Genomic DNA, 15,293 nt, shown 5'->3' on the forward strand with positions numbered 1-15,293 from the left:
GTATGATTATTTGTCTCACAAGCAGAAAATTTAACATTTTGCAAATTGCAAAATTTTCAATTTTTTTACGACATTTTGGTATTTTTCACAAAAAAACACAGACTGTATCGACCAAAATTTACCACTAACTTGAAGTACAATGTGTCACGAGAAAACAATCTCAAAATCACTGGGATAAGTAAAAGCAAAAAAAAGTTATCCCCACTTAAGTGATACATGTCAGATTTGAAAAAAAAAGGGCTCTGTCAGGAAGGCAAAAACAGGCTGCGGCGGTAAGGGGTTAAACATAATTAATAGTTGTATTATAGTTTCAGGTTTAACATATGTACTAGTTTACCGATTATCATTTCACACACATCAGATGGGTGCAACCTATTGTATGGTAAACAGTCACTGATTAGAGTAGTTATTTGGTTGTTACAGAAACAAGGCGATTTCTCTTTTAAAAAATAGCAGGTCTGTAGTCAGTTCCTGGCTGGTGAATATCCCTTCTCTCATGCTAGTCTGTCATGCTTAAAGTCTAAAAATAAATGATGCAACTTACTGCTGTCCAAACTCCAATTCTGCATCGAGAACACATCCATCCATCATGAATTTCATGGGAAGGAACACCATAACAACCTGTAATGAGAGAACTCAGTTAATTAATGAATTCTGCCCCTTTCGGTCTCTGAAACTCAGCAGTGTATGGCGCAAAAAACACGACAGGCTTAAAGGGATAATAACCAAGACGAAGTGTCCTTGACATTTGAGGCAAATATCAAGTCTTTAGTCTCAAAGGTTTTCCCCTATGAGATAGCACATTAAGATAAAAAAATAATGGTAAGTCAAATGTATGTCATATTTCTTTATTTTGTGCAAGGTAAAAGCTGGACTATGTTTGCGAGCTTCATTCAAAAGCAGGTTCCCTGTATATTTTGACTTGACTGATATCATACATCATATACAATTAATGTCATATGTACAGTATATACAGTATTAGTCGTATAGTCGTAAGTTAATCTAGGCTAAAGCTTCCCACATGAGAGAAGGGAAAGGCAAGATATTCTTTGCTGCAGGAACATTCTTATAACAAACTGACTGCATGTAAAATTTAACGAGCAATGGCAAGAGCAAATCATAATTGCATAAGATGAGATACATACAGATGACCGACAGAGGGGATGCCGGGGTTCGCAACACTGATGCCGGTATACCGATGGAGAGAATCCTGACTGGGGGTTAGGTAAGTATGCTTACCTTCCCCCTCCTCCCTAACCCCAATCCTCCCACCCCGCCGGCTTACCCTAACCCTCCTACTGCAACTTAACCATAAACCTTGATCACGTTGATCAAATCCCAGTAAGATGCACTGAATTCAAAATAATCCAGAACCATGAAAGTTTCTTAACCCATTCCCTGCTAAGAATAAGAGGAGATTTTTAAAAAAGTCAGCCACCATATCAACTGTTACGGATGGTTCATCAGAAACCATTTTATTTATTTATTTTTTTGCATAAAATATTTCATGTTTTAATAATGGTAAGGTTCCAATGTTTTTTTCAGCTTGATAGTAGAGTTCAGATGTAGCCTTTCCCCACTGCTGGAAATCTTTAGCCAGGCACATAGTGGGTCATTAAGGTGCAGTTGCACCTACGATACCATGTGCAAATGTGCTGGAGCTACTCTACCTGGTGATGACTAGGTATACTGTGGAAAATGTATGAAAACTTTAAGAGAGGTAAAGAAATAAAGTATTAATCAATCAACGCCGTACTGCCATTTTGCAGGCTACGTTTGACAGGAGCTGATCGGTTGCTACTTTACCTTTCTCGGCTAGATGACTCCATCAGGCTATTGCTGTAAACCACGTCTCATGGGACAATCATTCCCGATAAGCCACACCCCTTTAGGCAAGGCCACACCACTTTCCGGTGGCTGTGCAGAAGTCCCGACCTTGAAGGACAAAATGATGGGAGGTATGCATCTGACTGCCAAACAGAGAGGCGTGATTCCTCACTTAATATAAAAGGTTTCCACTGCTCCAGGGTCCAGTGCCAGTATGTTTTACATCACTTTATCCAGTGCTTTGCAATGGACTTGGTGACGTCAGGCTTACATGCAGCGGCTCGGTTATGGAATCTCATCTCATTAAGCTCCTGAAGCACAGTTTTAGTGCTTACATTAATGCTAGTGAAAATGTGGAATTTGTCAGCTGTGGAGTAAGCAGAGCTTGGGTGACTTTTGCCTTATCAGTTGTTGACACCACTCTGTCATTTTACTGTACATGGTCTTCTACTTCATGGCTAAATTGCTTCAGTTCCTAAACCCTACAGTTGGCCATGGAATATCCAGCAGGAATGACATTTTACAAACTGTCTTATTACAAAGGTGGCACCGATCACAGTTCAACGCTTGAAGTGAGCTTTTCAAAATGAGCCATCACAAGTGTTTACCAATGTTGCAACTGTGGCAACACATCTGACTGAAACACCTGAATTAAATTATTATCAGATGTGGACAAATAGTTTTGTCCATATAGCTTGTGTGTATAAATTACAGATATGCGGGCTCTAATTTCCCAGATCTGAGCCCGCACGAACGTCATGAATCTGAGTGGCGCTCAGAGCTTCCCGTCTGACTCGGATCAGGGCGCTCGGGCAAATCGTCATTGTCCGGCGACGGATTCTCGTTAGATCCGGCCCTATATATAAACTGCGAGAATCCAGCACCATTTGTCACTCGTGAGTTGTTAGGAGTAGGGATAGGAGTCTGTGACTGTGCGGAGCTTTGTTAGGTTAGGTAGGTTAGGGAGATGCCTTTCTTTTGCTGCTGGGGCGACTGTCAGTGCCTACTAGTGCCACTGTCTGCTCTGCACTCTGGTGTGTTCTCTGCACTGCCAGTGGCTGCCAGCCCAGCCAGTACTACCTGGCCACTTCAATCAGGATATGTGCACTGTTGTTATGTTAACCACTGTTATACCAGTCTGCTTGTGCATCTGCTGTATATTTTAATACCTCCCTGCTGGTGCATTTACAGCCTTATATAACTCGTAAACTATATATAGTACTCTCTGCTGGTGCATCTACTGTACTGCATTATAAATAAATATTAATATCAAGAAGGGTAAAGTCCTGTGCTGTAGTGGGCCGACAGATTAGAATATTGATAAGTTATTATGGCCAGAGTTAGTGAAAATGACCCAACTTTTCCCGTCTACAGTATTTCAGCTGTTCTAATTGGGGCAGCTCAAAGCTCCAAAGAAAAGAACAGAAACAATTGTAGAGAATAGAACTGCGCAATAGTGGGAATTTGGGTTAATTAATAACACATTTATTAATAAGAAGACACAGTGGTCTAAATATCTAAAAAACATTTACACACAATATAAATATAAAACAAAAACACAACCGGTTGTGAAAAATGATCACCTAAAAAAGCATAATGCCTATGTTGCACATATAGTGGTTAATCGTTAGTCGCGCTTTATGTCCACGGTATTTGGTGGATAGGCACACTATTTTTTGGATTAGTCCATTAGTACTGTACTTATACTTGTTAGTAGGCAATTTTTTTATCCAGTGACTATATATTTTAGACCACTGTGTCTTGTTATTAATAAATAGGGGTCTTATTGGGTATTAAGCTGACAAAAACAGATACACACTCGCAGAACAACTCAGTGCTGCACGAAACACCCACTGCTCCTCGGTTGCACATGTTAAACACGATCAAGCCAGATAGGAGTCTTTTTGGGGCCTAGTTTTTCAAACTGCCATCCTGTCTGCCGCTGCAGTGCCACTCCAAGATGAGCCACGTGTTTTTGCCACACACTTGTGTGGCTTAGCATCCAGCTACCTCGGTGCAACCTTTTGTCCTAAAAACAATATTGTGAGGTGTTCAGAATAGACTGGAAATGAGTGGAAATGAATATTATTGAGGTTAATAATAGTGTAGGAGCAAAAAAAACACCAAATCCTGCGATTTTAGCAGTTTTTACTCTTATTTTAAAAAAAAAAATCAGAACCAAAACGTTTAGGCGGTGTTTTGGCAAAACCCATTAGAACCTAAAACCTCAAGGTAATCAGCACTCAAAACCCGAAACGCGAAAAGTGGCCAGTGCACATCTCTAGTATAGTATAAATAATGCACACACATTTGTAGATACCAAGAAATACCACATTTGTGCACTTTACTTGAGAGCTTTTGTTTTTCAGTTACAATACAATTGCATAAATAACACAATTCAGTACACTGCCATACCCATGATCAAACCCATAACCTGTTGCATTCCAGTCAATCGCTCTACTCATTGAGCAGTTTGATCCTGCATAAAAACTAATAAAACAAGCATTGCAATTGAGTAGATCTATGTAGTGTGCAGCCACACATACAATTCGATTCAGCCACATACTACACAGATCTGCTGAGCTGCAAGTATAAGATGAGCTTCAAAAAGTTAGAATTCTCTTGCTTTCTATGCAAGAGTAGATAGCTAAATGAATAGAGTCTGACTGCAATACCACAGGTGATTATATAAATCCTGATTATGTTAGCATCTTGAAGTGCCCATTTTATTAGGAAAATTTATGTGTAAATTCTTACATTTTGCTACAGTATGTAGGAGGAGGATTTTTACCAAACCAAGAACAGCAAGCCCGTTATTTGTGTGGATTACAGAAAAATAAAACATTGCTTTTTAGCAATATTTATAAACATATACACATATATATATATATATATATATACATATACACATAGAGTGTATGTTTTTAAATTGAAAATGTAAGATAGTCAAAGCAATTTGTAAAGTGCAATGAAATATGCTGGCACTATAAATATATAAAATATATATATATATATATATATATATATATATATATATATATATATATATATATATATATATATATATAGTGGAAGGGTAAATAAGCAATCGAATGCTATATTCTGAAAATTCACTGTCTACTGAAAAAATAAAACAATGTATAAGTTGTGTGGATACTGCATAAATATTTACTGATCTTTCAGCAGTAAAGGGGCTAAGAAACACAACTATGACATATCAGGTTTAAGAAGCTTCCAACAGTTATATGTGATTTAGAGAAAAAAAATCCATTGACTGACTGAATATCCACTTACTTGCATGAACTTTCACACAACAGCTTGTGCAGGCAATAAGTGGACTTCTTCCATCATCATCAATAAAGGTTTTTGTGGGTGAGTACTCTGTGTTATCTTCACTGTATATGAAGCACATTTCTGGGACAAGAGGCTTTGTTTTCTGCTCTGATGTAGGAATATCGCTTGATACAGTTTCCCAATAAGACTGAACATCCTCATTATAGGTTTCTGACTAAAAGAAACAAAAATTCCTGCATTTGAGCAAGTACAACAATAGTGGTGTAATATGACAAATTATAACACAATTTATAAGAAACACAACAATACAGCATGCATATTTATAAACTATACCCATAACCAAAATTATTATTATTAGCCTTTATTTATAAGGCACTATACATTTCTATGCACTGTACTGAGCAAATAAGCATCAGAATAACAAATATACATAATTACAAATGTAGACATAGTAAAATTGCATACCACTTTACTGATAACGTGGACCTGTATGGGGAGAGATGAAAAAATGTGTACTCTGCTACATGTGCACACAGATCTCCAGGAATATGGCTCTGACTTCATTATCCCAGTGATTTCTACTATGCTCATTGGACAGGTAAGTAAAAATCTATATGTGCAGGGTGTGTTCTGTGGGACCCCCTGGACCCAGGGGCTCAAGTGCATTGCACACCCTGCACCCAGGGGTTAAAATGGAAGGGGGGAACAGAGTGGAAGAGAGTTCCACCACCTGTAATGGTGAGGTAGAGCTAGGTCAACCTCCACCTTGGCCCTGCACAGTAATTCCAACAGAAAAGCAATATGGTTGGCAGTGGGGTGCCAAAAACCCTACCACTGGCCCTGACTCTGCCTAATGGGGGAGGGGGGGTAATTAGGTGGCAGAGGGAAAGGGGTTCCCCCAACTCTCCAGGACCAGTTTAAGCCCTGCCAGCACCCATTTAAAAAAATATTCTCTATTTACAGTATGCGGTGCCACAAGGTTAGGTAGCACCTAACACAGTATATAAACCATTAATGAAACAAGAAAAACAGTGATTTACAGTACAAGATTATATAGGACAAGTACATGGACATGACACTGAAGTAATCATCAAGTTGGCCAAAACTGAGGGCTAGGTGCCGTTGTAAGGAGTATCGCATAGGACAGTGATGGCTAACCTTGACACTCCAGATGTTGTTGAACTAAACATCCCAGCATGCCCTGCTACAGTTTTACTATTTGGCCATGCTAAAACTGATGCATGGCATGCTGGGATGTGTAGTTCAACAACAGCTGGAGTGTCAAGGTTAGCCATCACTGATATAGGAGATAAGTAAGAGAAGGAAATGCACATAATAGAACAGGGCCCTTCTTGTGAGAAGTTACATTTTACAAAGAAGAGAGAGAGAGAGACACAGACAGACAGACACAGTCAAGGGTGACACAGATAGGGTAAACAATGAGCATGGTACAAAGGGTTAGGATCATAGACAAATCAGTTTACAAGGAAATGTGTCTTGAAAGCCCGTTTAAAGTTTTATATAGAGGTGGAAAGTCTGATGGGAAGAGGTACAGAATTCTAGAGATAGGGAGCAGCACATGCAAATTCTTGGAGGCCGCAATGGAGAATAATATCAGTGGGCAATAATATCAGAGATGGCATGCATTTGTTGAACAAAGAGGAAAAGGCGGGATTGTAAAGAGAATAAGGTCAGAAATGTAAATGGTAAAGGAACAGCAGAGGGCCTTATACTGTAAGTGGGTGTGTGAAGCTTGGATTTGACACTTAAAATTGAGACCGTGTAGTACTTGTAGTTGTGCAAAGATGGATGTTCTATAGCAGGGGTGGCCAACCTGTGGCTCTTGAGCCAAATGTGGCTCTTTGCTTAATGAAATGTGGCTCCTGCAGCAGTGGCACTGCTGCTTGCCTCCTCTGATGCTACATTTATGTGTGCTCGATGTGATGTTATGACATCACGTCGTGGGAGGAGCATGCTATACCCAGCATTAGGGAGAGGGAACAGAGACCACAAGGGTTGAGAGGCTGTGTGCGGCGACTGGGCGGCAGAGAGGTTGCGGTGGCCAGACTGCAGATTAGGTATGCGGCTGCAAATGGGGTGTGGAGGCTGTCTGCTTAACTTTGTGAGTCATTTTTTTAACACTAAAATAAGTGAAAGATCTGGAGGAGGGGGATGTCATCAAAGGGCACCGGAGCCGTGCAGCCCGCTCTGTCTGCCGCCCAACACCACTCAGTGAAGCCACAGCGCAGGCAGTGCTGCCTGCCCCCCCTCCCGGGAGTGCAGCGGCAGCGCTGCCCGCTCCCCCTCAGTCCATCCACAGTGCGGGCAGCGCTTTCTGACCCCCCCCCCTCTCCCAAGAGTGCGCTGGCCGCTCCCCCTCAGTCCATCCACAGTGCGGGCAGCGCTGCCGGACACCCCCCCCTCCTAAACAGAGCAGCAGATCCCCCCCCCCCCCTCCAGTCAAGTGGCACAGCTGGCACCGGGGAGCAGGGGATAATGAGGCAAGCAGCGGCCAGTGAATGGACAAGCTGAGCAGTGGATGGTGCTGAGGACCAGGAGACCCGCAGATTCTGGTGAGAAGACTTGCCTCACCTACCCTCCCATACACTCTTCCTCTGTCACTTCATCCCAATTATCTCACACATTCCTGCCCCTTATCACTGCCCCTCCACCACCTCACACTCTCTATTGCCCCCTGTTGTCTCGCTCCCTCTCAAAAAACCCCTGGTCACCTCACCCCCCCCCCCCCCATCACCTCACCCCTTTGCCCAACCAAGCACGTCCCCCTCTCTATCACTCCCCTGTTGCCTCACCCCTTCTCACCTGCTGTCCCTGCTGTCCCACCCATCCCCCCCCCCACCACCGCTGTCCCCTCTCTCCTTACTCTCTCTGGCCTGCCACCTCTCTCTTTCTCTCAACCCTCACACTCACCCCCAACTCACCTCTCTCTCTCTGTCCCTAATTTCTTTCCCCCCTCTCTCTCTCTCTCTCTCTCTCTCTCTCTTTCCGCCTTCTCCATGACAGTCTCTCAGTCTCCACTGTGGGTGGACGGCGCTTCCCCCAGGTCCCCGCCGGCTTGTCGGCGGTCACCCGGGGTCCCCACCGCCTCCCCGCACCCCCCTAAACCCTGTCCGTCTCCCTTAAGTGGAGACGGACAGGTTCACGTCGCCCCGCCGCACGGAAACTGAGACGCACGCGTGTCTCAGTCAGATGGAGAGCCGGGCAGCTGGCGGATCGCCAGCGGTGACAGTCTGGCAATTCGCCAGCAAGAGGGAGCCCGGCTCCCTCTGTATGTGCAGCATGTATGTGCAGCATGTTCTTTCTGAACTAGATCACATCCCGTTCAAAACGCACGCTATTGTAGTTGCGTTTACAACTAGATGTGATGTGATCTAAATAAAAATGTATGGTGCCAATCGCACAGTGTATGGGCACCCTAAGCTTGTCTGGCTCCTACATTTTCATCCTGGCTCCTACATTTTCATCCTGGCTTCTAGATTTAAAAAAAAAATTGTCAAGCCCTGAGGTAAGTGGCACTTATGTGTCAGATGTGTAATGGGCATTGCGGTTTGTTATATAGTATGTAACGGGCATTACGGTTTGTTATATAGTATGTAATGGGCATCATGTGTGACCTTATGTGTAAATGGCATTACAGCATGTGGCTTTATATGTAATGGGTATTACAAAATTTGCTAATGTGCAATGGGCATTACGGTGTGTGGTATAATGTTAGGCTGCGCCCCCTTTTTCCTGCGCAAGTGCCATGCCTACTACAAATATAGGGGGGGTTGCGCGAAACATGCACTTGCTCTGGGCACCGTGACACCTAGCTACACCACTGATACAAAGTTACTTGTTATTTTTGCTCTGTTCCCAACTCAGAATCCTCCCATTTTCTTGTAATAGCATTGCTTTAAAATGTGGCATCTATTTTCTTGTAGCACTGCTTTTATGTATTCCAAAGACTGTGGGCTTTTACGATAAGTAATTAATGTGCAATTGTCTGCTTGACTTGGAAGAATTTCGTTATTATAAATTTAGCATATAACCAATTTAAGTCTGCACTATTACCTATTAAATACATTTAACAAAACTTGCTCCTTTCCCTAGCTGGAGACTTGAGGATACTCAAAAAACAGACTTTAATGAGATTTTGTGTCTGACTGTTGTTTTAGCCAATTCAGTTCATCATACCAATATATTTTTTTTTTAGCTAAAAAATCCAGTTTTCTTACAAAAACTCCAGGATAAGTTCCTGGACCTATGTGTTTTGCTATAGCAGATGTGGAAAAATGGCACTTATCAGGGATTTTGTTTTAGGACCTCGGCAGTTCCCCCCACAAAGAAATATTCCATAACTGCTGGCATCAGGGCTAAAAGGATATTTCTCTGTGGATCAATTAGCCACTGTAACGTACCACAGCTAAGTAAATTCCTCCTAAGTTTGTAAAAATATCTATGGCCAACTGATGGATGGGGTTTAAGCCTAAGAGTGATGTAAGTTTAGTGCCTACAAGAGCAGTAAATCATAGCCTGCAACTAGACTAAAGCCAAAGTTTACTATTACAAAGCAAAAATACTGTTAAGTAGATTATTTAGCATTCAAATGAGTTGTTGTTATAGAGCAACTGACTATGGCATGGTTACATACTATTACAGAGCTTACCTTGTAGTAGGGCAAAAAGAGACTGCAAATGGCACAATATGGCTTGACTTTAGAGACTAGATCATTGTACTCTCTTTCAGCAGAAAAACTTTGCACCTTAGTCTGCCAGAGATGAATAAGAGGTTTTGCCCAAAGCTCAGTTTCTTCCGTTGTTTCACCAGCACATTCTTGAAATTCTGTGTGGCCAAAAAGATGATGTTAAAATATATAATTGAAGACATAACATTTGGTTCTCATTATTGATACCCTTCATATTCCATTTTTCCACTATGACATCTGAATAAAGACAATACATCCAGCAATATTATGTACAGCTATAGCCATGCTCATAGCCGGCGCAACATGCATGGTGAACGTAGTCATGCTCGTGCATCGAAGTCACACCTGTGACTCATTGAAAACGCATTGGCATTTCCAGGTGTAAACTTGCTGCATCAAGTGGCCATATTGCATGCACAATGAGCATGGCTGCATCTGTATTATGGATATTTCAAACCGCAAATATCACATGGAGAAGGTACTGTGTTTCATTGCTGCTCCGCAGGTGTTTTTCTGATTATACTATATAAGAAATGCTTTTGAAAGGATTTGGTCAGACTGCGGCATGCAGAGCACACTGGAAAATACCATTACAGGGGCCATGTTTAGGGGTGTGGCCAGGTGCCACAGAGGTTTTGCTAACTATTAGAGTAAGGGGGGTATATTTCTGACAGTTGGAAGTATCGGCACACATCTATTTAATGTGGCCATTTTAGCCTGCATTGAAGATTGGACTTTTGTTGTGAAATCTGCATTGTCAAAAACAGCCATTGGAGGGGGCGTGGCTTGGTAGCCATACTGAGAGGACGCATCTGAGGACAGCTCCCGCTCCAACGCGGAAAAAACACCTCAGTACCCCAGCTGAACTACCTCAATTCCCCCTACAGACTCTCTACTATCTCCCCCCGGAGCTCCGGTCGCTCACAGCCCCGGTCGCGGAGCCGGGAAGCGCTTCTAAGCGCTTCTGCAGGTTGCGGCCTAGGCGCGAGGCCGGAGCCGGGGACTCAATTTGGGACCGGAAGCCGACGCGCGATCCCGGGGCCTCGTCAGAGGACTCGAGTGCGCTCCCAGGCATCGCCGCTCACCAGCCCCGGACCCCAGACAGCCCCTGCAGCGGCGGGGACCCCCTACAGGGCCCAAACAGCTCCTCACAACCCAGCGTGCGTTACACGGCCGGAGGCGCCGCCATTATAGGACAGCGCAGGGAGGAAAAGCAGCCTCCATTTCCATCCCCGATCTGAGCGCTCTCCACACCCCAGACACAGTGAGTACCCTCTGGACAGCCCCCAGCAGCTCCTACCCTCCACCAGGACGCGAGCCTCCCAGCTACTAACGGGCATTCCCCAGCAAAGGTGAAGCACCCCTGTCAGGACCACATCCTAGAGCTATACCCCCTCATCCCCCCAGCTTCATTACACTGGGCCCCGGGGATACCCCCTGACCTCCTGCTCTCCCAGTAAACAGCTTACCACTGCCCCAAATCGGCCCTGCTGTGGACCAGCACCATACTCCCCCCTCTGCATAAGCTTGCAGACGCCCCGGACCCCTAGCAGCGTCTCACCATTCTGCTGCTCACTCTCCCTAGCCCTCCAGACCCTAAGGAGAACCACCTGGGTGCATTACAGACTCCCTGACTGCAGCCGCAGATGTGAAGAAACAATCTACATGCTGCCACTCACTCAACCTACTCGACCTGAGGTAATCATGATCCAGTAAGCACTCACTGTTATCTCCCCCTCCGGTACCAACCACCTTGAGAATATCATTTTTTGTACGAGTGCCTTCCGACTGCATCATGCCCGCTAAAAGGGTTAAACATGTGGTCCCCTCCAAAATACCTCTCCCACCAAAAAAATCCCCCCTGCCCTCTTCAGCTCAGCATAGCCCCTCAGCCTTGGCCCCCCACCCCCGGGGTGAGCCAAACGAAGCTCTATCAGCATCAGGGCTCGCTGGGGTAGATGTTGATTCTGATGCACCAGTGACAATGAAATCCCTTTGTCAGGTCTTTTCTGCATTCCAAGCAGAGCTGACCAAGGATCTGAAGTCGGCCATTCGAGAGGTCAAGACAGAACTTGTAGCTATAGGGGACAGAACAGACCACCTGGAAAGACGAATGGATGAGCTTGTAGCGTCACACAACGACCTGATATCGTCCTATGATAGCCAACAGCGTGATCTCGACCAATTCAAATCCAAGATGGCAGATTTGGAAGACAGGTCCAGACGCAACAATATAAAAATCAGAGGCATCCCAGATTCAGTGGCTAACACAGAATTAGAAGACTACGCCACCACCCTGTTCCGCAAGCTTCTCCCCTCCACAGACCCAAAAGACCTTCTGATAGACCGTATACACCGCCTCCCACGACCCAAAACAGTTTCCTCTGACCTTCCGAGGGATACGCTCCTCCGCGTGCACTTCTTCACTGTCAAAGAACGTATCCTGAAGGCGGCTCGAGAGTCCAAGCTCACAGACACCCTAGGCGGCCTACAGATCTTCCAAGACCTCTCTCCCGCGACGATAGCCAACAGAAGAGCACTTGCCCCTGTTACAACAGCACTCCGTAACCACGAAATCCGGTACCGGTGGGGATTCCCGGTCAAACTGATAGTGTACCACGACGACTCCACCTATATCATATCATCCCTGGATGCCGGGGTTAAACTCCTGATGGACTGGGACATTTCGGTCACCAACTCTCAGGAATCAAGACGCCCCGAGACCCTACACCAGGACTGGTCCACTACCTGAGTACCCCCCCGGGACTCGAAGTTTGTTTGATCCTGTTTGTGAACCGGTTGCCTACACTCCTGTGATCCCCTCCACCGAGATGGGATCTGTCCGTTAAGTATCGTTTTTTTATTTGTTATTTGAAATGCAGGATGTTTGGCAACTAGGTTGCTATGTTAGAACTGTGGTACTATCTTGATAGACAATAAGATCAGTTCATAAGTTTAGTTTTGTCCAGTATGTTATACTGTTAATTTACCTCTTTACAGGTATTATTTTGTTTATATGTGAGTGGCGGCACCCCGTTGTGCGACCCAAGCCACCACCCCGATGTTGCACACACTACTGCAAGACCCGTCTCTCTCCCCCCTCACCCCTGCAGTAGTCATGCAGGTCCAATGTACCGGACCTTTTTGTTTCCCCCCTCCCTGTTCCCCAATTGCCCTTACCGCCCCCCCTCTCCTCCCTTGCCCCCCACACACCCCTACTCCCCCCACCTGGTTCTTAGCGGACAATGTAGCTGTCAGCCTCTGGGGCAGGACCCCTCACTTGCTGAGCCGCAGCCATCCACCGAAACCCCCCCTAATACATAATGCCTAATTTTATGTCCTTAAATGTGAAGGGATTGAATTCCCCAAACAAAAGGCGACTGGCCCTGTCCTACTTTCATAAACAAAGGGCCGATGTGGTTGCTATTCAGGAGACTCACTTCAACTCCTCCAACCCCCCGTTGTTTAGGGACGCAAACTACCCCACATCCTATTATGCCAATGGCCCAACCAAACGGAACGGGGTTGCCATCTTGTTTAGTAAAAATACCTCCTTTGTACTACAATCCCAGACCCAAGACAAAAATGGTAGATATATTATCCTAACAGGTATGTTGGAAGACAAGCAGGTCACTATTGTCTGCTTATACGCTCCTAACTCCAACCAGGTCCCCTTTTTACGCAAACTTTTCCTCTTAATGCAAAAAAAATCAAAAGGCTCCGTGATTTTATTGGGTGATTTCAATCTAGCCCTGGATTCGAAACTTGACAAATCACGTGTACCCTCCCCATCCCCCTCATATACCTCAGGCCCGTCCCTAGCTTTTCGTAATCTCCTCCTGGAGTTCGACCTCTATGACATATGGAGATCCAACAACCCCTCTGGTCGCGAATATACCTTCTATTCCCCAGTACATAACTCGTACTCCAGGATAGATTATATACTCTGTGACAAATGGACCCTGCAGCACACAAAGGATGTTGACATTTTACCCATCACATGGTCGGACCATGCCCCGGTCACCTGGCAATGGAATATCCGTTCTCCCAAAACCCCTCTGCGACCTTGGAGGCTCTTCCCCCACCTCCTTAAAGACCCCACCTCTAAAACCACCATACTAACCTCCATTAACGACTACCTATCGACCAATTCTCCCCAGGATACTTCCATTACAAACCACTGGTGCGCGCTCAAAGCAGTTACCAGGGGCGCCGCAATCCAGGCGGGCGCCTCCCTCAAAAGACGTTCTGTTAAGACCCAACAGGAATTAGAAGCCAGATTGAGTGTACTAGAAGCTCAGAATAAAGCAACCCCCTCCAGAGATCTCAAAAAAGAGATCTCCGGTATACGTAGTCAGATCCAGAAATACCTCCTAGCCCGCACCCAACTAGCACTAAATAGAATGCGCCACAAATTTTATTTGTTCAGCAATAGATCAGGTAGAATGCTGGCCAGGAAACTGAGAGCCCAACAAGCTAGAAACAAGATTAAACACATAACCACCCCTAACAACACCAAAGTCATTAATCCTAAAGATATCGCGGACCAATTTGCCCAATATTACTCAAAACTGTATAACCTATCCTCCGACTCCTCAACCCCCCAACCATCTGCTGACTCGGTCTCGACATTCCTAGACAAGGTACAATTCCCTACTCTAACCCCAGAACAGCTAGCAGCTCTCAATACCCCCTGGTCACAAGAGGAAATTCAAACAGCTATTAAATCCCTCCCACGCAACAAAGCCCCAGGCCCAGACGGATTCATTACTGACTTCTACATTACATTCAAGGAATTATTAACCCCAATACTAACAGACCTTTTTAACGAATTGTCCTCTTTAGGATCTGCCCCCCCAGAACTTCTGGAAGCCCGCATAGTGACCATACCTAAACCGGGAAAAGACCCAGCCCTCTGCCAGAACTACCGCCCCATAGCGTTATTGAATTGTGATATTAAATTATTCGCCAAGCTGATGGCCCTACGTATCAACAAGATACTGCCGTTGCTGGTGCACCCGGACCAAACCGGGTTTGTCCCGGGAAGACAGGCCTCTGACAACACCAGACGGGTATTTGATTTAATTGACTCCCTCTCTGGTGAACAGGACCTCCTCCTGTTATCTCTAGACGCAGAAAAAGCGTTCGATAGGCTGAACTGGCACTACATGCGGGAGGTCCTGGGTCGTTTTGGCTTCAAGGATCGTATACTCACGTCTATAATGACTCTCTACAGCTCCCCCTCGGCCCGGGTGCTCAGCAACGGCTTCCTCTCGGACGCCTTCAATATCACAAATGGCACCAGGCAGGGCTGCCCCCTTTCCCCGCTTATCTTTGTTCTCTCAATCGAACCCCTGGCCATTACCATCCGTAACGATAACAGGATAGGCGGCTTAAGGGTAGGCCTGGATCATCATAAACTAAGCCTCTTTGCAGATGACGTCTTGCTTTTCATAACCAACCC

The 15,293-nt window shown here is 45.1% G+C and overlaps 1 protein-coding gene across 8 annotated transcripts in view; it reads right to left on the reverse strand.

Annotated features, from left to right (window-relative positions):
• KDM4C (lysine demethylase 4C) overlaps positions 1 to 15,293 on the reverse strand; it is a 494,625-nt gene that overhangs the window by 190,761 nt on the left and 288,571 nt on the right. For all 8 annotated transcript variants that reach the window (XR_014474177.1, XR_014474183.1, XM_083185981.1 and 5 more), the window contains exons 13-15: positions 9,791 to 9,966; positions 5,122 to 5,335; positions 545 to 621 (exon numbers count right to left, since the gene is read on the reverse strand). Coding sequence is in view for 6 of the 8 variants with exons in the window: in XM_083185981.1 (XP_083042107.1) it covers positions 545 to 621; positions 5,122 to 5,335; positions 9,791 to 9,966 (467 nt within the window). In the remaining 2 variants the exon portion in view is untranslated. The remainder of the gene's footprint in view (positions 1 to 544; positions 622 to 5,121; positions 5,336 to 9,790; positions 9,967 to 15,293) is intronic.

This window comes from Crinia signifera, chromosome 1 (assembly GCF_055691185.1).
Source record: "Crinia signifera chromosome 1, ASM5569118v1, whole genome shotgun sequence".
Taxonomy (NCBI): domain Eukaryota; kingdom Metazoa; phylum Chordata; class Amphibia; order Anura; family Myobatrachidae; genus Crinia; species Crinia signifera.